This window comes from Ammospiza caudacuta, chromosome 15 (genome assembly GCF_027887145.1).
Source record: "Ammospiza caudacuta isolate bAmmCau1 chromosome 15, bAmmCau1.pri, whole genome shotgun sequence".
In the NCBI taxonomy this organism is placed as follows: domain Eukaryota; kingdom Metazoa; phylum Chordata; class Aves; order Passeriformes; family Passerellidae; genus Ammospiza; species Ammospiza caudacuta.
In genome coordinates this window covers 10,653,194-10,674,861 of record NC_080607.1, presented here as the reverse complement: position 1 = coordinate 10,674,861, position 21,668 = coordinate 10,653,194, and the positions used below count along the sequence as shown (strand labels likewise).

General features: G+C 51.3%; 1 protein-coding gene across 2 annotated transcripts; it reads right to left on the bottom strand.

Annotated features, from left to right (window-relative positions):
* Positions 1 to 3,913: 3,913 nt before the first annotated feature.
* On the bottom strand, positions 3,914 to 21,313 carry SDC4 (syndecan 4). Of its 2 annotated transcripts, none has more exons than XM_058814484.1 (5): positions 21,192 to 21,313; positions 7,560 to 7,701; positions 6,639 to 6,691; positions 6,214 to 6,397; positions 3,914 to 4,878 (listed from the first exon to the last, which is right to left on the bottom strand). In XM_058814484.1, exons 1-5 carry the CDS (start codon positions 21,264 to 21,266, stop codon positions 4,727 to 4,729), a joined length of 606 nt encoding a protein of 201 aa, XP_058670467.1. In that variant the 5' UTR covers positions 21,267 to 21,313; the 3' UTR covers positions 3,914 to 4,726. The 2 variants fall into 2 exon arrangements, with proteins under 2 accessions (XP_058670467.1, XP_058670468.1); XM_058814485.1 differs by lacking the exon at positions 21,192 to 21,313 and adding an exon at positions 20,375 to 20,526.
* Between the last annotated feature and the right edge of the window lie 355 nt (positions 21,314 to 21,668).

Here is a 21,668-nt window from a genome sequence, read left to right as displayed (position 1 = left end):
AGGCGAATCGGGATGACCGGGGAACCAGGATAACGGGGAGGGATAACGGGGGGAACAGGGATAACGGGGGAACCGGGATAACGGGGGAAACCGGGACAACTGGGGAACCAGGAGAACGGGGAGGGACAGGGATAACGGGGGGAACAGGGATTACGGGGCAACCGGGATAACGGGGGGATAGGGATAACGGGGGGAACAGGGATAACGGGAGAACCGGGATAACGGGGGGATAGGGATAACGGGAGAACCGGGATAACGGGGGGAACAGGGATAACGGGGGGAACAGGGATAACGGGGGGTACTGGGATAACCGGGGAGACAGAGCCGGGATAACGGGGCGGGGGGGGGGGTTGTGGCAGAGCTGGGGTAACGGAGGGAACAGGGACAACGGGGGAAACGGGATAACGAGGGGGATCGAGATGACGGGGGGGGGAACAGGGATAACGGGGAGGAGCCGGGATAACGGGCAGAAGCGGGATAACGGGGGAAACAGGGATAATGAGGGGAGGCGGATAAAGGGGGGAAACAGGGATAATGGGGCAGGGGGAGCAGAACCGGGATAACTGGAGTAGTCAGGATGATGGGGAGGAACCGGGATATCGGGTGGGCCAGGGCGTGTCACGGTGTCCTGCCACAGGGAGCCCAGCTGAGCACCTGGCTCAGCACCCAGGGGTCTGGGGAGGGTCATGGGATGCTCATGGCAAACACCACAGCTCCAGGCCACAGGAATTGTGCTCTCCCAGACTCTGCAGGTTCCAGGTGTTGGGAACAGACACAATCACCAGCACATCACTGCTGTGAGCCATTTTGGCACCTTTGGCACACAACCCAGTGCCTCAGCTCACACTGCTAAACAAGGGGCTCAAACACCCACAAACATCACCTCAAAACCCCCTGGAAACCATAAAGGTCAGCAAGGTTACACCTAATTTTGCAGCTCCTCCATGTCCCTCATTCAGGGAGCATTTGGGAATGACAGACCTTCCCTGGCTGCTCAATCACATCAGTACCTGGGAGGGTTCCAGCTATTTTTAAGCCAGATAAAGATCCTCAGCCTTTTGGTTTTAAACCAGAGTAGCACTAAGAAAAAAAACCAAAAGTGCCATCTGTGAGGTCAGAGATGAAGACCAGGAATTGTCACAGTGCTGGTGCCTCTCAGCACACAACCAGGTACAGGCAGGCTGGCTGGAAGGGCAGGAAGGCAGATGGACAAATCCATCTCAGGAGCTGGGGCTCTGCAAGGACAGGCAGGCAGCCAGGCTGGAGCTCTGGGGATTTGCAGGCTGCCCGTCCAGATTGCTTTGCAAAAACAAGGCACTTCTACGCTGAGCGAGGGCAGTTTTGGAAAGTACACAGCATTCTTGCAACCAAGAGACGAAGCCCAGGAGAGAAAGAAAGGGAAAAGCAAAATAGAAAAAAAAAACAACAAAAAGTGACAAACGTAGGTTGTTCCAAGCAGCAGCACTTCCAAGAAGCTGTCAGAGGCAGGAGAACACGGAGCTGGCAGGGTACGTCAGCCATGTGCTGACAAACAGCAGCTCCCATGGGCACTGCAGGGCCCTGGGAGCACAGGGCTCTGCTTTTCCTGGCACTGCAGGAGACTCCCAGAGCACCTGAGAGCACACCTGGCACAGGGCAGGCAGCAAGGAGCATAGGAGCACGTGCTCCCTCACCCTGAGTGCTAGTCCCAATTTGTTTCCTCTGTCCGTGCTAATCCAAAGCACCTGGAGCAGGAATTCCCACCGGGGAGAAGGGAATTAGATTTTCTCGAGGATGATAATCCATTTAAATGCCGCACTTGTGAGGAGCCTCACACTGTTCCCAGTGAGCAGCCCCTGCTCTCCCACCTGCCAGGGGAGAGGTGAGCCCTGTCCATGGAGAGCACCAAGGTGACAGAGCAGGGGAGCTTGGATGAACTGCTAGCAGATTCCTCCTGCCTGAAAGTGCAGCTGTTTAACCCCAAACAGCATGAAATCACTGTGGACTTGCTCCCAGAGCAGCTGATCAGCTCTGCACCCTGCATTGGTTAAACAGGGTTGGCTTGAAACTTGATTAAGCAAAACACCCAGTGCACTGCTTTCATTTCAGGGGACGGGCACAGGGGATGTGCCTTCTACCTCCCTCTGCCCCTCCTGATCACAAGGGGACAGCACCCTCAGAGTGCCATCACAGAACTGATCACAAGCAGGACACTCACCCCATGGCTCTGTGCTGTGCCTGCTTCACCTGAGCAGCTCCAGAGGCCCAGGGCTGCTGCTGCTCTGGGAATCCTGCATGGCTGAGCACTGCAGGCAGCTCAGGAGCTGCTGACAAAGCCCCTTTGAGCTGCAGGCCAGGTCCCAGCCTGCCTCCCCCTTCAGTAACCAAGCAGTTACACAAACATTTAGCTCCCAGTTATCCGGCTCCCAAAAGTAATTTCAGATCAGAAACAGTCCAAAAAGCCAGTTTTAGAAAGTACCATTTATTTGAAGGGAAAAAAAAACCAAACAAAAACCAAAAAAAACCAACAAAACCAGTAACAGTGGAAAATCCCCAAGAGCAATTACACAAGAGAATGTGAATATCCCAAGAAGCAGCCACAGCTCCTGTCTGCCTGGCAGTGCTGTCCACAGGCAGTACAGCCCTCCCTCTCCTTTCCAGCCTCCTGTGAACTCTGTGCAGCTTTGAGAGCCTCCCAGAGCCCCCAGTTTCCCAAAAACACTCATACTGGGACTGAGTCACCCAGAGGAGGATCTCTCCTCTGCCCTGATGTCTCAACACACATTCCTGCCTCACCCCGACAAGGGGACACATTTTATTCTATCTCCTCCCTGGATTTGGCCTCAAGCCCACAAGCAAAGCCTCAGGAAGGAGCTTTCAGGAGCCATGAAGATTTCCAAGCAGCCTTTGCAACTGCCTGGCTCAGTGCTGCCTGCTCAGGTGCTCAGTCTGGGGAGCCACACACAGATTTTCGTCTCACACCACGTCAGACTGGGAGATGCAGGAGGACCCAGCTTGCTCATGGTTCTGTAACACCTTCCTGGCACCAGGCACACATCACCCTCTGCTCTGGGGACTGGGGGCTGCTCCCACCCTCAGGGGAGGTTAAAGATCCAGAGCAGGGGAGCTCAGAGCCTGCCCCAGCGGGAGATGCAGAGCTCAGACCCAGCCTGCCCTGAAGCAGGGCTTGGCACAGCACCACAGGGGACAGAAAGTTGTCACCTCCACACTGAAGCTCCCAAGGGCAGCTGGAGGTGGGGATCTCTGCTCTGACTCTGTGCATCCAGCCCTGCACATCTGGACACAGCCATGGATGCCCCAGGCTCCTTCCCAAGCCCCTGGTGCTCCACACTAGACATTGGACAAACAGCAGCACAAACAAGATCAAAAAGCCTCTTACATACCACACCATGAGGCTGCTGAAGAATTAACTCCAGCCTTTTCATTCTCATCTGTATATATCTCAGTAAAATATATAATATATAGCTCTATAGGACTGATTGAAATATATTACAGCCTAGGATTACTCCTGTCTTTTCCCTACTTCAATCATATTTATGCATCCAACTTTGCATACAGAAGTTATTGCCTTGAATTTGTAATTGAAATTCACAGAATAAAGCTTAAATAGTTTTCACAGAGACTCATTATATTAGTGTTTTACATAAAAAGGATAAAAGTTACCAAATGAGAAAGCAGCCATTTCAGAAACTATAAATAATTCTATTTTATTTTTAAAAATCCTAGAAAAGTTATGAGAAAACCATAAATATTTTTACCCTCTATAGTAGCTGCTGTAGAACTAGAAGAAACCTGTAACACTCTGTAACTAACTCTGCTTCAGTTCAGAATAGGAATCATATAAAACAGCATCTCTAGAGAAATGCCCAGCCAAAGGAAACACAAAGGGATTGAAAAAATAAATCTGAGGAAATTAAAAAAGTAGATTATTTTTTTTATTATTTCAAAACAATTTCTACAAACTTTATATAAACATTAGGCTATTTTCTTTAAAATTTTGTTATTAAAAAAATCCTACAAGCCATCCTTAAAAAAAGGTAAGAGACTGAAGGCAAGGAAAGGGTGTTGCCATAGCCAAACACAACTGGCTGTCCTGATTTCAAGGACTAATGACCCTTGCCTGGGGCCAACAGGAAAAGACAGAAATCTCCTGGGGAGGACATTCCCATAGGCCCTTTATGGCATTCAGGGATATGGAGCCCTCGTGGGCCTTTTACTCCCTGATAAGGCAACATTATCTGTAGTGTAAGAGATTCATAAATAGTTCTCCACAAAAATGCTTCACATCAACAGCCTGCTGCAAGACATCTAGTAGCAAGATTTATATAAAAAAAAAAAAGCCATCTTCTATGGAAGCAGCCAATCCCAGGACAGCACGCTGGATGCAAACACATGGTGTTTGCTTCCATACAGTCTGGTTTGTGTTTATATACCCTCCATAAAACCAAGCAGAAAATTTGGCATCTTTACTCTTTTTACGCTAACTTATGGAAAAAAAAAACACACTGAGGTCTTTTTTCAGACTCTTTGTATTTCATTGGGCCCTTGTTAGCTGAGTGGGATGGGAAGGGTCACGAAGGAAGTTTGTTTTTTCTCAAAGTCACTTTGAAATTCAATCCAAAAAATAAAAAAAAGAAAAAGCATTTGTTCAGCACATCTCATCTGAGGGCACAGTGTTTCAGTACAGTCTGCTTGTCCCTTGATGGGCACAAGGTGCTGCTGAGCTTTAGGCATAGAACTCATTTGTGGGGGCCTTCTTGTAGATGGGTTTCTTGCCCAGGTCGTAACTGCCCTCGTCCTTTTTCTTCATGCGGTAGACCAAGAGCAGGATCAGGAAGATGGCAAACAGGAGACCCACTGCTCCTCCTGCGATGAGAGCTGGGGAGGAAAGAGACAGGAATGAGCCTGGACAACCCCAAACCACCACTGCTCCAAGAGCAGCAGCCTCAGACAGTGTCCGTGTGCCCGTCACAGCCTGTGCTGGCACTGTCAGCAACAGCAGATGTTACTGGGGAAGGCCAGGATGGCTCCCAGTCCAGCCACAGAATAATCACATGTTCCACACTAACCAGTTTGAGCTAATCTTCCAGTTCAGTCCAAAAAAGAAATGTTGACAAAAGATGTTCTCCCTGTATAGAGACAGAACAAAAAAAAAAAAAAAACCAACCCCCCCCAAAAAAACCAAACAAACAAAAAAAAAAAACCCAAAAAAAACCTCAAAAAGACCACAAAAATACCTACCAAAAAAAAAAAAACCCAAACAAAAACAAACAAACAAAGAAACCCAACAAACAAAAAAAAAAAAAAAAACCCACCACTCAAAAAAGCCCCACCACAACCCACAGAAAAATGGTACAGCTCCAATCTGAATGCTTTGTTAGCAATCTGTGTGAGCACACCCTGGGGACTGTATTTCAATTCATCAACACCCAATTACCAACACCACTTCCCTCAAAAAAAGGAAAAAAAAAAATCAGAAAACCTCAACAGCCAAGACCCACAAACCTGCAAAACACCACCAAGATTTCCTCTCTCCTCACACCAAGCATGGCCACAACAGTCACTGAAGTTTATTCCTTGTTGTGACACGTATTGCTTGCACTAAATCAGCTTCTTTGCTAAATGGTTTTGCAATCCACTCTTCCCATCTCTTCTCTGACTGGGAGGATGGCTGCAGATCAGCACAAAGGGTTTGGGTTTGTACCTGGGCCATCAGGCCAAGTGCTTGAAGCAGCAATGTGCTGGGGACACGCCTGTCCCACACACTGAGGGGAAGGCACTCACTTGGTTTTGCTCTGGACATTGGTACTCAGATTCCTACAGCTGGAACCCCTTAGAGGGGCTGCTTGGCTCCTGGCAAAGCCCAGAAAAGGCAGAACTTGGGCAGAGGTTGGAAGGAAAATGCCTGTGCTTGATATGAAACTGATGTCACTGCTTTATGGCCAGAGACACCTCTTGTAGAGGCAGTACCTGGGTGCAGAGCAGCTGCCACATGAGTCAAGCCAGCAGTCAGCTGGCAGGCTCAAAAATGAGCTGTTTATCCCAGCAAAGGCAGCAGCAGGCTCTGGGAGGCAGAGCCACCCTGCTGCAGGCAGCCACTCATGGTAAAGCAGCTCATTCCCCAGGGAGCTGCTCCCCAGAGAAACAGGGAACAACAGAAGCCATTCTCATTTTCATTATTAATGATTTACCCGTTCAAGGTGGAGTTATTACCTGTAAGGACTTCTGTTCTCTCAAAGATGCTGCTGTTGGCCGTGCTTGCCATGGAGATCTTGTTGGACAGGTTCTCCTCCAGAGGTACAGCTTTGTCTGGAATGATTTCATTGTCCACCATTGTGTTTTCCTTCTCACCTTCTATCTTTCTGCCAGTATCTCCAGGGATATAGTTGTCAGATATCTACAGAACACAGACAAACCACACCCATCAGCAAGCAGCACCCAGCCTGCCCACAGCTGAAACCAGGAGGGTGTGCAGGGAATGCAAAGTTTGCTCAGAGCATTACAAACACTCTGTGCCTGCTCATGCAGGTGGATTTGTCTTGATGCCACGTCCTGCAGGGCAGGAGGGTGCTCAGAAGGTTTCACAGACAGACCAGGGGAGCTACATGCTGCTTAAAGACACACTGAGTAATACCTACCAGAGGGGTTTCCATGGTGGTCAGATACAAGCCATCTTCAGAGTCTGGGTAGTCTGCAGAAGGGGCAAAAAAAATAGAAAGGGCTCTCAAGGTTTTGCCTCATTACATGTTGTTTTTACAGGATTCAGACACTTCCTGCAATACCAGCAACTGCACATATTAGGACTCTTGTCCTCTACAATTCCCCCTTATCTCCTAGCACTATTGATCACTGAATGGCTTGGATTGCACAAGACCACGAGGTGAAATCTTGAAGCCAACACCTCTCCACGGGGAGGGACCTGAGGCTGGACCCACTGGCCCTGCAGAGCAGGTCTGCCACAGCTCCCCAGGTAACGCCAATGGAGGGCACTGCTCCCACCACCCACCCCTACAGGATCCTCCACCAAACCTCCAGATCTGCCCAGACACGCCAGGCACCGATTGCAGCATTTGTTCTTTTGCTTTTAGAGAACAAATGTTCACATAAAGGGACACAGAGCTACAGAAACTGGTTTGGGCAGGGAGCTTTGCATGTCACAGAGAGTTCACTTGAACACCAGTTACTCCTTTACCTTGTTTGGCCTCAACTGAGACATTAACTTTAAGCCTTTTAACACTGCCTCAACAATAGATTATTTTTTTTAAAGTTTCTCAGCAGTTCTTTGGAGTTCAACAGGAAAAAGATCCAGCCAGCACAAGGCTTTTTTATTTGCAGCAAGACAAGCTTGGCTGGACTCCATCTGTCCTCCCTGAGTGATTCAACATCACAGCACCACAACTCTCACTGTTCTCATCGGAGTGACTGGAGTCACAGTTTTCATCTCCACCTGGCACTGTGCTGTCTCTGCAGCTCTGGCTGTGATTTAGCCCATCACTCAAGGGCTGGTGCTGAAAGAAATTCCACAGCAGCTGCTGAGGGAGATCCACTTCGCCACTCACCTCCTGACCCAGATGTCTCATCTATATCTAACCCATCAGAGGTTAAGTGAGGCCTGAATTCACCAATGTCTTCATCATCTGGCAGGTCCCCAGAGGCAGGGTAGTCCAGCCATCCAGCATCCATGGTTTCAGTTTCCCTCACCTGTAAATGGGGGTGAAGACATGTTAAACACGTGTTAAATATGAAACAACTCTCCAGAAGCATTTCACAGAAGGTTCAGAGCCTGAGCATATCACTTCCACCAGAAAAAAAAAAACATTAAATGCTGAATTTCCTCTCCATCAAAAGCATTATCTTTATCAGCTGAATTTCCCTAGAATTTCTCAGAACAGAAGTGAGAGCCAGGCTGGGAGGGGAATTTCCCGAGGGCTACACATTGAAGAGGTTCACCCAAACACACAGGGTGAAAATATCACAACAGGATCTTGGTCAGGAGTTTGTGGCAAAGCATTTGGAACAGCAGCACCTTCAGCTTGTGATAAGGGAGAATTAGGAGGGAATTGTAATTCCCAGGGAAAAAGCCTGATGGGTGTAGGGCAGTTTTTTGCATAGCACCACAGCTTCATGTCAAAGCAATCCCTCACTCTTTATAGGAGAACAAGGCTATTTTATCAGCCAAGGGTTAAAAGCTGCTCTGTGAGTTCAGCTGAACTGCAGTGCAATATAGGCTGAGTTCAAGAGCACTGCTATCAATAATGACCTGCCTGAAGGAAGAGCTTCCCCTGCATCACCTTCTTTAAAGGCATGTAAACAAACAAACCCATAAAACATCTCCAGGATCCAAAGGCCCAAGGAGTGCAGTCACAGCAGGAAAGCTGGAGAGCCTCCCAGATATCAGCTGTTTGCCCACAAGGGCAATTTGCACACCAGAGCTCATTTGCACTTGGACCTTCGAGGAGCCACAAGCCCCAATCTCCTGCCCTCACCAAAGTTATGCAACTCCCCAGAAGTATTCCTCCTCACCCCACAGCCCTGGGGCCAGGCCAGTGAGGGTACCACAGGTATGAGCTCTGGGGTTGCTCAACACCACCCCACAGACTCCAGATGCTTCCAGAGCCATGAAATCACCACCAAGGAGGGGGCTCAGCCCCTTGCCCCAGGCCAGAGGCACAATGCAGATGGACAGGTCCCTTAGCTGGGGGCTAAGCTGACAACATTCTTCTGTGCTGGCCTCACAGGACAGCTTGGGGAGCCTTGACAAAGGTTTTGTCCAGCCAGAAGAGCATTCCATGAGGGTTTTTCTCAATGCAAGGTTTCCAGGCTACAGCCTCACTGGGGTGAGGAGGATCAGGGACTGCTGGGGACACTCAGAGCTGGATGGCAGCACCACAGAGCCCTGGGGTCACCCCCCTGCTCACCTGGCCAGGTGTGGCCCATCCCACAGCCCAGAGGTGATGAATGACATCTGCTATTGATCCCTAACCAGGGCTAACAATCAGCCATGAGCCATGTGTCAGCTTCCTCTGCCCACAGCCCCGATTCCAGCCCCATCCCCCTGCCCACAGCCCCGATTCCAGCCCCATTCTCCTGCCCACAGCCCCATTCCCCTGCCCACTGGCACACAGGGCTGGCCACAAACAAGCACAAGATGTTTCTCAGTTTGCACCAGGAGCAGCAGCAGCAGCAGCACTGGATGTGCTTTTCCTTGCTTATTGAGGCATTTTTGGTTTCCCCAGCAACCCCTCTACAGGACAAGCAGATGAACAGCCCAGAGGGCATGAAGTGCTGAGGCCAGACCCTCTCTCCCTGCTATGCCAAGCCTGGCACTAGGTGCTGGGAAGGGGGCTGGGAGCAAAGGCAGCTTGGAAGGAATCCTCTCCCAGCCTGGAATCAGGCATTCCTGCCGCTATGGATCACTTGCTCCAAGGCAAATTAATTTCAAGATATGTGAAACCCAGCCTCAGCCAGCCCTGCAGTGGAAGCTGCTGCCAGCAGGCAGTAGCTGCTCCCAGGGCAGCTTCTGGCCACTTCATGGAGGGGCAGGAAGAACTCAATTCCTGGGGCTGGGGAGCACATCTGCTGCAGATCCCAAAAGCCCTGCACCAGGCACAGACTGGTGTTGGCAAGAGCTGTGCAGAGCCACACCCCAGTGCCAGCTCACCCTGTACCTCACCATGAGTCACAGGCAGCAATGTCCAACAAGGGCAGCTCAAGAAAAGCCAGGTTTAAGCCCTGGGGTGGCTGGACAGCCCAGTGGCCTTATCAGATCAGCTCAGCCACGAGCTGAGTGGTGGCACACAGCCACAGTGATTAGTGCACGCTGTGGGCTGCCTATCAAAAACCCCTATTTAAATCAGCACACACAGTGTTTACCAGCAGGGCACATAACAAGGAAATTACTGACTCACAAGCATAAATAAGATTAAATGGGAGCGTTCCCTGAGCTCATTTTTCATCATCCTCTTGAGCAAGGATAGGGAAGTTCCTGGAGGCCGCCAAGAACTCCTCAAACCATACAGGAAACTTTTCTTGTGGGCAGTGGCCTCACATGACAGGTTCATCCAACAGGGAAGTCCAAGGGCTGCTGGGCACCTGCACAATTACTCTCCAGGTTTAAAGGCAGGTCCTTCTAGGAAGCAGCCCTGCCTGGGAGCTGGGGTATGGCAGGCTGGGAAGGGTTAACACTGCAGTGCAGGGCTGGGGCAGGCACATTCCTCACATACACACCTGTGAGAGGGCACACACAGGCACCCTCACAGCTCTGGGCCTTCCCAAGTGCCACATAAGAGCTCCCTAGAGGGTTGTTTAAAGAAGCACATCCTTTTACAAGAGCACACAGTGCTCCCTGCAGCTCTGCTGCCTGGTGCACCACGGAAGGTGTCTGTATATCCTCTGGCTTGCAGGATGTGGGAAAAGCTCCAAAGTGGCCACAGGAGGATGGTCAGCCCTTGCCAAGAGGGAAAAGCTCTGAGATGACCACAGGAGGATGGTCAGTACTTGCCAAGAGGGAAAAGCTCTGAGATGACCACAGGAGGATGGTCAGCACTTGCCAAGTCATCCCTGGCACATCCAGCTGAACACCTCCTGCAGCTGCCAGCTCTGAGCCTGCCTTCCCCACCTGCTGTCCTGCACTGGAATCCAGCCTGTGCAGCCCCACCTCACCCTGGCAGCTGAAATGCAGTCCTACAACCAATGTGCTCCTCTCCAAGAGGGGTCTGTACAGGAATCAACCTTCCCTGCAGGAGTCCAGTTCAAGGATTTCTTCCTCATGTTAAGCAGCTTTATCCCCAGTAAGCACGAAGGGAGATTAAACAGCTGAAGCTTTTCCTGCCTTTCAATGGCAAAAATAAATAAATAAATAAGAGTTTATTCCCTGCCAGACAGCCAGCACGTCAGGCACGTGAACTGTGAGAGCCATTCCTGGAAAAGCTGGGCACAGAGGGCTGATGTTTGAGACAGGCTGCACTAGTGAATGAAGGCAGACACTCTTTGCTCAGTGGAGACACAGGAACAGCACCCCTGGGAGCCCAGGCAGCCCTGCTGTGCTCCATCCCTACCCCATCCCACCCCATTTCGTGCTCCTGGGGTTTTCCCTTGCAGCCCCAGAACAGCACTCACCTCCTCTCAAAACAAAATCAGCTCTTTATTGAGGCAGTGAGCAAAGTTTCTGTGCAATGTGTGAATTTCCCCAGCCACTGGCAAGTCCGGGGAGATAACAAACCCAGGCAGCTCATCTGCCCCAGCCTACATGTCCTCACCACAGCCTTTGCAACCCTTTTGAAAAAACCCAAATGGTGTTTTGGGGCAGAGACAAAGTTTTCCAAACATGGAACTGCCTTTTACAGCTGTCCCTCGCCTCTGATCAAACACAGAGTTCATTAAAAGCTCCTTTGAAGGGTCACAGCCAGCAAGCTGCACAGGGAGTCAGACCTGCAGGGTACTCACAGTGTACAGAGCCCTTTATCAAGTTTATAATTTTGGCATGGAGACCCAGCGCTCGCTCCTGGCCTCCCTTCCCAGCACTGTGTACATAAACCTGGGGGTAAACAGGAACAAGGTGAAAGTCAACCTTTCCTAGACAAAGGCACATGGAGCTGGGCCAGCCTGGGGGGTGGCAGAGGCACAGACCTGTTAACCCTGTGTGCCCTGCAGGGATAGGTGGGTGTAAGGTGTGCCCAGGGCTTCTCAGGCTCTGCACTCAGGGTCAGGGTACGGATCACCACCTCATCTCACTGCAGCAAGCAGCAAAACACAAAATAAAATAGCCACAAAATAAAATAGCCTCACCAGCCCCTGTGCTGTCACAGACAGGTGTCACCTGCCAGCACCACAACACACAGCATAATCAGGAAGGGCTCCTAAACAACAAGAGCAGCTGCAAGGATGCAGAGCCCTGCAAACCACAGAACCCAAGAGAGGGGATTTCCATACTTCCACCCAGCCCTTGCAGGAGCCCACAAAGCAGGAAGGCTTTAAAGATCACACCAAGCATGTGAAAGAGCAGGGGGTAGGAGTGAGCTCACCCCCTTGATGTCCCAACATCTGCTCCCCCAAAAGCAGAGGAGCCACACAGCACTGGAAACAGGGCAGCTCAAATCAGGGTGAAACTGCCAGACAGAGCTCATCTCCACAGCAGGGAGGAGTGCAGTGACAACAGGCAAAGACTGCTCTATCTTCCCATCTAAATAAACATTAAAAAAACTTATTAGAAGTGACATGAGCTTCCAGCAGAGGCAGCTCCTTCCACACAGGTAAGGGAAGGGTCTGTGTTACCCCACAAAATACCCTTCACTCCCTTCATGCTTCAGCTCCACCTAAGGGAGAAGAAAATAAACACCCAGAAGTCAGTTTAGTCCTGAGAGCAAAGCAAATATCAACATTTCAAGTGAAGTCACACCTAACTCCCTAAACACACCAGCCACAGTAAAATAATAAAAAAATCCACTTGTGCCAGCTCCTTGTGATCATGCCTGGAGGTATCATTTTACCACCCATTCCTGGTCAGTCTGTCCCACAAAACTTGCAGCACACATGGCCTGCACTGGCCTTTGTGCCAAGGGACAAAAGTTACACAGCTCCCATCCAGGCTATGTTTGCATTTAGTTGCATGACAGGATCACCTGAGGCTTCCAGACATAGTTAAATACCACCTTTGCGCCACACTTCCCAGGCAGCCCTAGAGCAGGGCCAGCCTTGCCCATCTCCCCTGACAGCACTCCCACCAGAATGACCCAGAAAGGCAAACCCACAGCAGTGAGGAAAGGTGAAATCAGAGTGGAGAGCAGCCCAGGGCTTGCAGGCAGGCCCAGCACCCACAGCAGCTACTGCATGGTCTGTGCCTCTCACCAAAGGGGGGAAAACAATTCTTTTTAATTGTTCTCAGTAGCAAAAAAGAGGGTTTTGCTCAATAAGACAGCAGAAGCATGAGGTAGGCCAGGGAACTGCTGAGCTGCTTAGAGCATCCCTTGTTCCAGGTGAGCCCAGTGCCTGTCCAAGCAGGTCTGCACCTCCCAGTGTGCTCACCCTGCACAGCCCACGTGCAGAAGGCACATCCAGCCCCATCCCAGCCCTATCCCTCTCCCCCCTTGGTCAGTCCCTGGGTGATTCTTTAAGCCCTGTGGCCACGAGCAGCTCTCAGGGCTCATGTGGCAGCAGAGCCATAATCCCCGTGACAGTGACAGTAATCCCGGGCTCCCAGGGCCACTCCTGTCCCCTGCAGCAGGGATGAACCCTCCCAGCCCCTGCCTGCTCAAAATAGGCTCCTTGCACTCACAAAGTCAAACCTCAGCCACCTTTGAGCTGCTCCTGCTGACACACAGCCTGCTCCCTCCAGCCCACACCACGCTGCAGGAGCAGGAGGACAGAGAGATTAAAAAGGAATGAACTCTTGTTTAACTGCTTCTGCCTGACTATCAGCCAAGAGCAAAGCCATTAAGATTGAGTCCTTTGCCAGACAGGCACATGCTGGGATATGTTTACTGCAATGGTGGCAAAATAGCTGCTCTAAACACTCAGTTCCCAGCTCCACACTCAATTCCGAACTCTAAAACCTGAGTGGGAAGATGACTGCTCCCCACTCCAGCTCAGGGACATAAAGCTCTGCAGACAGTTGCAGATGGCTGTGTCTTCATCACTTGCCCTGAAGCCAATGAAGAAAGCTTAGAGGAAGAAGAAAGTTTGGCTGTGTGTCCATCACTTGCCCTGAAGCAAAATGAAGAAAGTTTGGAAGAAAAAGAAAGTTTGGTTGTGTCTTCATCACTTGGCCTGAAGCAAAATGAAGAAAGTTTGGAGGAAAACTACAGGAGGAAAAAGCAGGAGTTCTCATGTGACTCAAGAGGAAAGCAACTGTGACAGACGTTTCACGCCCCTGAAGGGTTCTCTCGGTCACAGGCCATGATACACACCTAGTTCATAAAGAGATTTTTTTTTTAATGGTATTTACAAACCTAATCATAAGTAGTTCATATGCTTCACCGTCCAGAACTCAGATAAGAAGCTGGAAAGATTCTGTTCAAGCTTAAAAAAAGGAATTTATGATTTTTCCAGCTCACAACTCACTCGGAGTTGCCCTAGTCTAGAATAAATGTTTCTATCCTTGTCTGTGGAAGAAAAAAAGGATATAAATGCCCCAGCAAAGCAGCTTTTCCATCAAGGATGGCTTTTCATGCTGACACTTCAAACTTGGGATCTCACATGTCCCACTTCCCCCACATGCCAGGAAGAAGCCTGCCCTCACTGCCCTTTCCTAGAATCCAGCTACACCCCAAAGCTTCCCCGAACACGCACACAAGCAGAATTTCCACTCTGCAAGAAATCTCTGACGTGCACTTTTGGGATCTTTCTGCTCCCCCATGCCAGAGCCTTAGCAAAACTCAGCCAGGCAGACACCCAACTTCAAAGGGTGCCCTTCCTCCCTAGCTCACCATGCAGCTAATCTCAGCTTGTTTGTACAGCCACGATTCCCAACGCTGCGCCCTACAAATGCTTCCCCTCCCACCATCCATTTTAATCTAATCAGAAGTAGTAAAGATTCAGGCTTGGCCCAGGCTGTCGAGCTCTGCCAGCAGCACAGTTTTGCTATTTCAAAGCAGAGGTGCCAGCAAAGAGCAGCAGCAGGGGAAGTTATCGGCACAAAGCACTCGAGACACTGCTACGCTATCAGCCATCCCCGTGTGAGCATTTATACAAACAAACATTTCACCAGCAGGGATTTTCCTGGCTAGCTGCAGCACCACAGGCTGGGTGTTCAAGGCACGGGGCTCGGCGGGGATTTTTTGGTTTGTTCCTTCACAAAGACATTGCCTGCTTCTGGCTTGGCTTGGGCCCAGAGAGCAGCAGACACAGCACGTGCTGTTGGGGATAATACAGCTGCACTTCAGGAAACCTGTCACTTCCAGAAGCATTTTCCTCCCTCTGAGGGCTCTGAACTCCCTGTCAGGTTCCTTCCCCTCTCTGAGCATGGGGTGAGCAACCAGCAGCGGCTCTCCAGCCCTCCCTGACCACATCTGTGCGGCCACAGAGGCAGAGCAGAGGGACCCAGGTGTTGTTTTGGTCACTCCTTCCCCTGCAGAGCCACGCCGGGCTGGACGAGCGAGTCTGGGAGCAACCAACACGCAGGACCTGCTCCTCGTCCTCAGCCTCAGGAAATTCGGAATTAGCGCCAAGAACAGCCCGCACATAAACAGTCTCCTGCAAGATCCTGGCTCCAGACCCTGCTCCGCTGCACACTGAGGAATTGCAATAAATATTTACCTCGCTGGGGAACAGAATCTTCCAAGCAAAAGCTCCTGACATCAATAAGGGGCTGTATTTCCATTTGGAGAGTAGGAGCTTCTCTGTTTTTAAAGCAGGGCATTAGCCCATTAAAGCAGCTTCTGCCACCCTCCTAGCACCACAGCAGGCAGGATCTGTCCCTCCACCTATGGTTCCACTCCTCTCCAGGCCAGCACAGCAGCACACCTGGTGCCCTCCTCCCAGCCATACTCATCTCAGTCACTCTGCCTTCTGCACAGAGATTTCTGGCTACTGTGCTGTGCAGGCCACTTCAGTGCAAGTCCAAGCACTTTCAGAGTCATTAATACACATTACCTTTGCTTTTCATTGCTCTAGTTCGACTGTGGCAGCAGCTAAAGGGCAGGAGGCAGGGTTAGCCTCACAGCAAGGTAAGTGGGGCAAGGCCACATCTCTGTATTCAAGTTGGACAGCAGCACAGTTTTACAGGAGCAATAGTGAAGATGCCTTTTTCCCTTCAGCAGCTAAGGCAGAGCAACATCAAGAGAGAAACCCTTCCCATGGAAGGCTTTGCTTTCCCTGACAGAACAGGATTTGTTTAAGCAAGGAGCAGCCGTGGTTTTGGTTGACATAAGCCCAGCTGCTTGGGTAACAGTGCTATGGGTCTTCCCAGTCTCCTTCCTGCCCCAAGGAGTGTCTCCCTGAGATTTTAATTAACTGCTTTGATTTTTAAGTTGGCCCAATAATTTGTCTAACAAGAGCCTCTTGGCATTTCACAAGCAGAGTCTCAGCCTCAAAGGATTTAAGGCTAAAACTGACAAGAGTGCATACTTCCAGCAAAAATAAAGACTTTTACAAGAAGCACACTTTGCAAGTCAGCCAGCCTTCAGAAACTGAGAGGGACACAGCTATGTATTGCATGCTTTCCCCTCCTACGCTGACATTTTCTCCAGATTCGGGATTAAGTATTTAACCCCCTCTTTTGAGACTTTACGCTCCTTTAGCTTGCTTTGAATGCTTTCAGTCATTTCAGATTATACTGCTGCTTCCCTGTCTCCCATGCAGCTCTTGTTTCCAACAGTATCTGCCTGAAAATGAAGGAACCACTGCACTGCCAGAGCAAGTTACAGCTCCTCAAGACAGTTCCATTTTCTGCTCTGTCCTTGCCAAGCCAACTCAGCTGCTGGCAGCAGTCACACGGCAGAGCCCGACAGCTTTTCTGCCCACCAAAGCCACAACCAGATTAAACAGGAGGCAGCAGCTCGGTGCCAAGGGCAGCACAGACCGGGTGCCAAGCAGAAGCACCAGTTTTGCCTGTCAGCCCCTTTTCCAGCCCCAGAAGAAGAGATCCACCTCTGTTCAGAAGTCTGAGTCACTGCTTTGGGTAAGGGGCCAGGGCCGTTACTCACAGGTGACAGCAGTGTCCCCGGAGCCGGGATGCCAAGCCAAGTGCCAGAAACCTGAGTCAGAGCATGACTGCTGCAAGTCAGGGCAGCAGAGCTGGTCCTCGGACCAGCAGCATTTACTGGACAAACATTCAGGCACACGCTTAAATACAAAAAAAACTAAGTCTGAACCAACCCAGCAGCACAGCCCTAACTGCTCATTAGGGTAGGATCTTTTACAGCCCCTCGGAGCAGAGGCTTATTACAAGTGCAACTCTTTAACTAGGCTGCCCTGTCTATTCAGAGCCACCAAGCCCGGTTTCATCACAAGAGTCTCATTCTAGTGCAAATCATTTGAATCCTTAATCTGGAGCATTTGCATTCCAGCGAGTCTCAAACAAACAGCCACACAAGCTCCTCAGCAGCAGCCCCGAGGTCAGGCGTGTGCAGGGCTCGTCCCCTCGCCTCTGTAGTGCTTCAACTGCATCAGCTTCTCCTCTGAGGCTGCAAAAGCAGCACAGCCGCCCGGCTGTTGTTACAGGGCATAAAGGAACAGGATGTACTGAGCACAGGGGGAGAATGCAGCTGCAAGACCTAAGAGCAGGCTCAAGAGGATAAATGTGAACTCAAGAGCTGGGAAGTGTTTTGAAGGATGGATGCTGAGTTTAGTCTGGCCCAAGTGATAGCTGGGGAGCTCTGTGGGATCACAGAGCCATGACTACTTCATCAAGTCATCTTACAAGTCAACCCAAGTAATTTACATGGCAGACTGTGGAACCACAGCTACCATGCCACCCTTACAGGTACAGATACTATCGCTAATCAAAAAAAAGAGCCTTTAAACCTAAGTCCATCAATCCATTCATTTGAGGGTAAACAACTTACAAAATACAGCACAACTTAGGGGTAACTTATAGTCAAGGGGATTCAAGCAACCGGGATATTTCTAACAGAGCATTTAGCAGCACCTAAAGGGTGGAAAAGTAGCTGTAGGAGTCAAAAGGGAAGGAAAAGTAGCTGTAGGAGCTGTGCTGAAGCCTGCATGCTGAGCAGCAAGCCAGTGTGCCCCCTTCCCCACCAGCATCAATGGGAATGTCAGGTTAGCAGCTTCCAGCTTGTGGTGGAAGTGGGATACACACATTTTGAAAAGGCACTATGGCACTACAGGAAAATCATGGCAAGGTCACATTAAGCTCTAGTTCAGGTATTTGAGAGCAAATGGCCTCCCCAAGCCATTCAAACAGCTCAAGGCAATAGTACAGCCATTAGGAGAGGCTTGGAAGGGAAGGAAGAGGGGAAGACACATAGGAAAAACATCTTCCCTGTTGCTGGACTGGATGCAGAATCTCAAAGTGCCTCGACAGAGAGCAACCAGAGGGGCAGGAAAGAGAGCAATCAGGTTGGCTGACAGCCTTTACTTCCCAGGGTGAATGAGCCTCAGCTATCACAACTCTGAAAAGCACCAAGTTCAGCCCCAATTCGCCTCTTGCGTAAGATGCTCGGGAAAGCTCTGAAGCACAGGAAAGCACTCTGCAGCATGGGAGCTGGCAGCAGGGGGACAGATAGAGCTGGGCAGCAGTGCTGTTCCCCTGACTGTGCCCCAAGTGCTGCAGGGTGACTGTTCCTACCCATGGAACCCCCACATCAAGGTGCTCAGCAGTGCAGGGACCCAGCAGCCCTGCATGGTCCCACCTCACCCCAGGAGTTGTGCACGCAGCTCAAGAAAGTACAGGGTGCTAAAGGAGCTGGTTTTTTCCTACACATTACAGTCATTTCATCCCAACAACTATAGGTTTGACTTCCAAAAGTCATGAGCTCCTTCCCCTTCAGGGCTGAGGGACATTGCTTCAGACTCTGTCATTTTGCTGCTCTGTGTTTTAGGGAGACTGAAGCAAAGCAGAGATTTGCTCTAAATGTGAGCATGGCAAGTAAAGGTAAAATAAAGTAAAACACGCAGATAGCAATGTCTTGATTTGATTGGGAGGGACAGATGAGAAACTGGGCAAAGAGCAGAAAGAACAGGCCTCGGGGATCAATGGCAGCAGGACAAGCCAAACCGGTTTTAACATTAATAATGCTGCACTACTTTCCAAACACAGCTATCATCAACAAGACACCAGCTTTGCCAATCAGGAGGCCGCTGAGCATGATTGCTTTAAACCAGCAAACAGAGCCCACAAACAGCACGAAGCCTCCCCCACCTCTCCCTAAGCAATCCTCTGCCAGCAGCTTCTGGGTTGGATTTGCGCTCCTCTGCACTGCTGAGGACACACAAACACGATTTGGTGCTGCACGAAGACTTTTTCTGCAGAGTTCAAGGCACTAAAGTAGGACAACTGCAGCAAGCCTGCAGCCCACTAGCACTGCTCCAGCCCTGCTGGGCCCTTCTGCAGCCCAGGAAACTGAGTAGAGCCCAAGCCTGCAGCAGAGGGAACACCCTCACCATGGGACAACACCCCCTGCTCCCCTCCTGTGCTGCCAGGGGCACTGCTGGAGGCCAAATGCACAGGGAAAGCTCAGCCACTCTGCCCTAGCAAGGCAGACCTCACATCTTTTGTTAACTCCACCGATCCCACATCTTGGATGCATTGGTGACTTTCTGTGCATCCCCACTCAAGCATCTTCTGCAGGAAGCCCATCCCTGCACAGCACAGAGGGGAGCATCCTGCCCACGCATCCTCTGCTTTCCAAGGCACTCAGGCAGAGAGGGCTGGGGACCACCTGGGGACATCAGGCACCAGGGGAAGAAGGCAATGTTCTCACACAAAGCTGCGGGGCTGTTGTAACACAACCCACCCACCCACAGCCTGGGCTCCCACGTCACACTGAGGCACTTCAGTCATACTCCCCACCCTCTTACACATCCAGGATTGCTTCACACGGAGAAATCCCATTTACACCAGAAAGCTGCTCAAGGGGAAAAGAGCCAAGGCACTTTTGTTTGTACAGGCGTGGGGAAATATTCAAGCACCGATTCACTCCCTACGTCCATGCTCTTACATAAGCACAAGAAATACAATCCCCATCTTGTTAAGAAACAGCTACCTGTCCTCACCCTGCCCGCACAGAAAAACCAAGAGCCACATGCTGTGCAGCCCTGCACGTTTTGGCAGTGCTATTAAAAAAAAAAATATGGGAGGAGTGCCAGCAGAACTCTCCCAAACCGTGTGTCATCCCTGTCTCCTCCCCTGTAACCCAAACAATTTGTTTGGATTAGGCTTTATAGTAGGCCAGTGTTACTTCTCAAGCATACACTCAATCTTAGGTAGCTTAAAAGACACGGATAAATATTCCACGTAAATTCTATATAAGTATTTACAGACCACATCTGTGCAAAATTTGTTGTCTTTGTAGAAACCCGATGCTGGCAGACCAGTCCAGTCCCCAGGGACACCAAGTTGCATTTCATACCAAACATGGTCAGTGCAACTTCCAGATGCTGTCTGCCCCAAAGGTTTGCCCTACTAGTTTGGGCCAGTTCCCAAACGACCGATTCACGTGCTTAATGGCCGGGATAAACACACCAGATTAGAGTAAAGTGGATTTGGGCCGCTTGGTTTTAGATAGTAGCTGACAATTACTACAGATGCTCTCTGTGGGAGATTCCTGCTCCACGATCAGCAACCCCCAGCCCCGTGTCCCTACAAGAAAGCAGCAAAACCTTATCAATTCTGATCGGCCCACCCAGCCATCAATCCAAAACAATCCAATGTGGATGATTAACTCTACTTTGGGAATCCCTGATCTCCTGCAGTTACCTTAATCTCAGCAGCTCTTTCACACTACCAGAGGAATCCGCCCCGATTGCACTATCAGCAAGATGGTCACACACAAAAACAAACAAACAGCAGGGAGGCCAGAATGCCCAGACCTCTGATTCACCACGGAGACCCCACATGCGCCGGACTGAAGAACATCCAAATGTTTCTTTGTACGTTTAAGAGATTTTGAAACCCTCCACGGTAATGCATCGCTTTTCACTCCCATGTGGATGCGAGGAAGGTTTGATAGACAGAAAAAAACATCAGGTACCAGCACCACCAAACTCAGGTAAGGCTGGAAAGCCTATCCAGGTACTGTAACACATCCATACGCACAAGAAAATAAGAATTACAGGATTTTCACGACCAGAAGTTGAAGATTAAAACCGTAATGGAGAGCGGCTCATTTCCACCAGGTAGCCGGGAGCAATCCCAGCACCCTGAGCGGGGCAGAGCGGGATACGTGAGAGGCGGCACAGCCGCGGGGCACCGGGCACGGCGACAACGGGGCACCCACCGGGCACGGCCGAGCGGGGACAGCGCGGGGGCACCCACCGGGCACGGCGACAACGGGGACCGCGGGGCTGCCTCGGCATCTGCCGGAGGAAGCAGCGCCCGAGCCAAGGGAACCGGAGGAAGAACGGGAACGGCCCCATGGCCGTACTTCGCTCACCCTTCCTTTTCCCCGGAGAAGGGCAGACCGCCCCGGGGGGCAGCGGTGGCACCGGCTCTCGGGCTGCCAGCGAGCGGGGCGCGATACCCAAGGCTCACCCACCCCTTTCCCCCCCGTCCCTCAGGGCCCGGCCGGACTCACCGACTCGGCGGCGGCGGCTTGCAGGAGGAGGCCGAGCAGCAGCGCGGCGCACAGGGGAACACGGGGCGGCGGCATGGCTGGGCTGGGACACACGGAGCGACAGCGGCGACACCGAGCGGAGCGGGCTCTGGACGCGCCCTGCCGCCGCCACCGCCCTTATAGGGACGGCTGAGCGCGGGGCGGTGCCTCCGGTCTGCCGGGAATGCCCCGCACCGACACCGGGGGTGCGACCTGCCCCACACCGACCCCGGGGCTGCGAACTGCACCGACACCGGGGCTGCGACCTGCCCCACACCGACCCCGGGGCTACAAACTGCCCCACACCGACCCCGGGAGTGCGACCTGCCCCACACCGACCCCGGGGCTGCGAACTGCCCCACACCGACACCAGGGCTGCGAACTGCACCGACCCCAGGGGTGCGACCTGCCCCACACCGACCCCGGGGGTGCGAACTGCCCCACACCGACCCCGGGGGT

Coding starts and splice junctions, on each gene's coding strand:
- SDC4 (XM_058814484.1), bottom strand. CDS start 21,266: ATGCCGCCGCCCCGTGTTCCCCTGTGCGCCGCGCTGCTGCTCGGCCTC. Junction 7,702..21,191: donor AAGCCGCCGCCGCCGAGTCG/GTGAGTCCGGCC, acceptor CCCCATTTACAG/GTGAGGGAAACTGAAACCAT. Junction 6,398..6,638: donor CCACCATGGAAACCCCTCTG/GTAGGTATTACT, acceptor TGTGTTCTGTAG/ATATCTGACAACTATATCCC.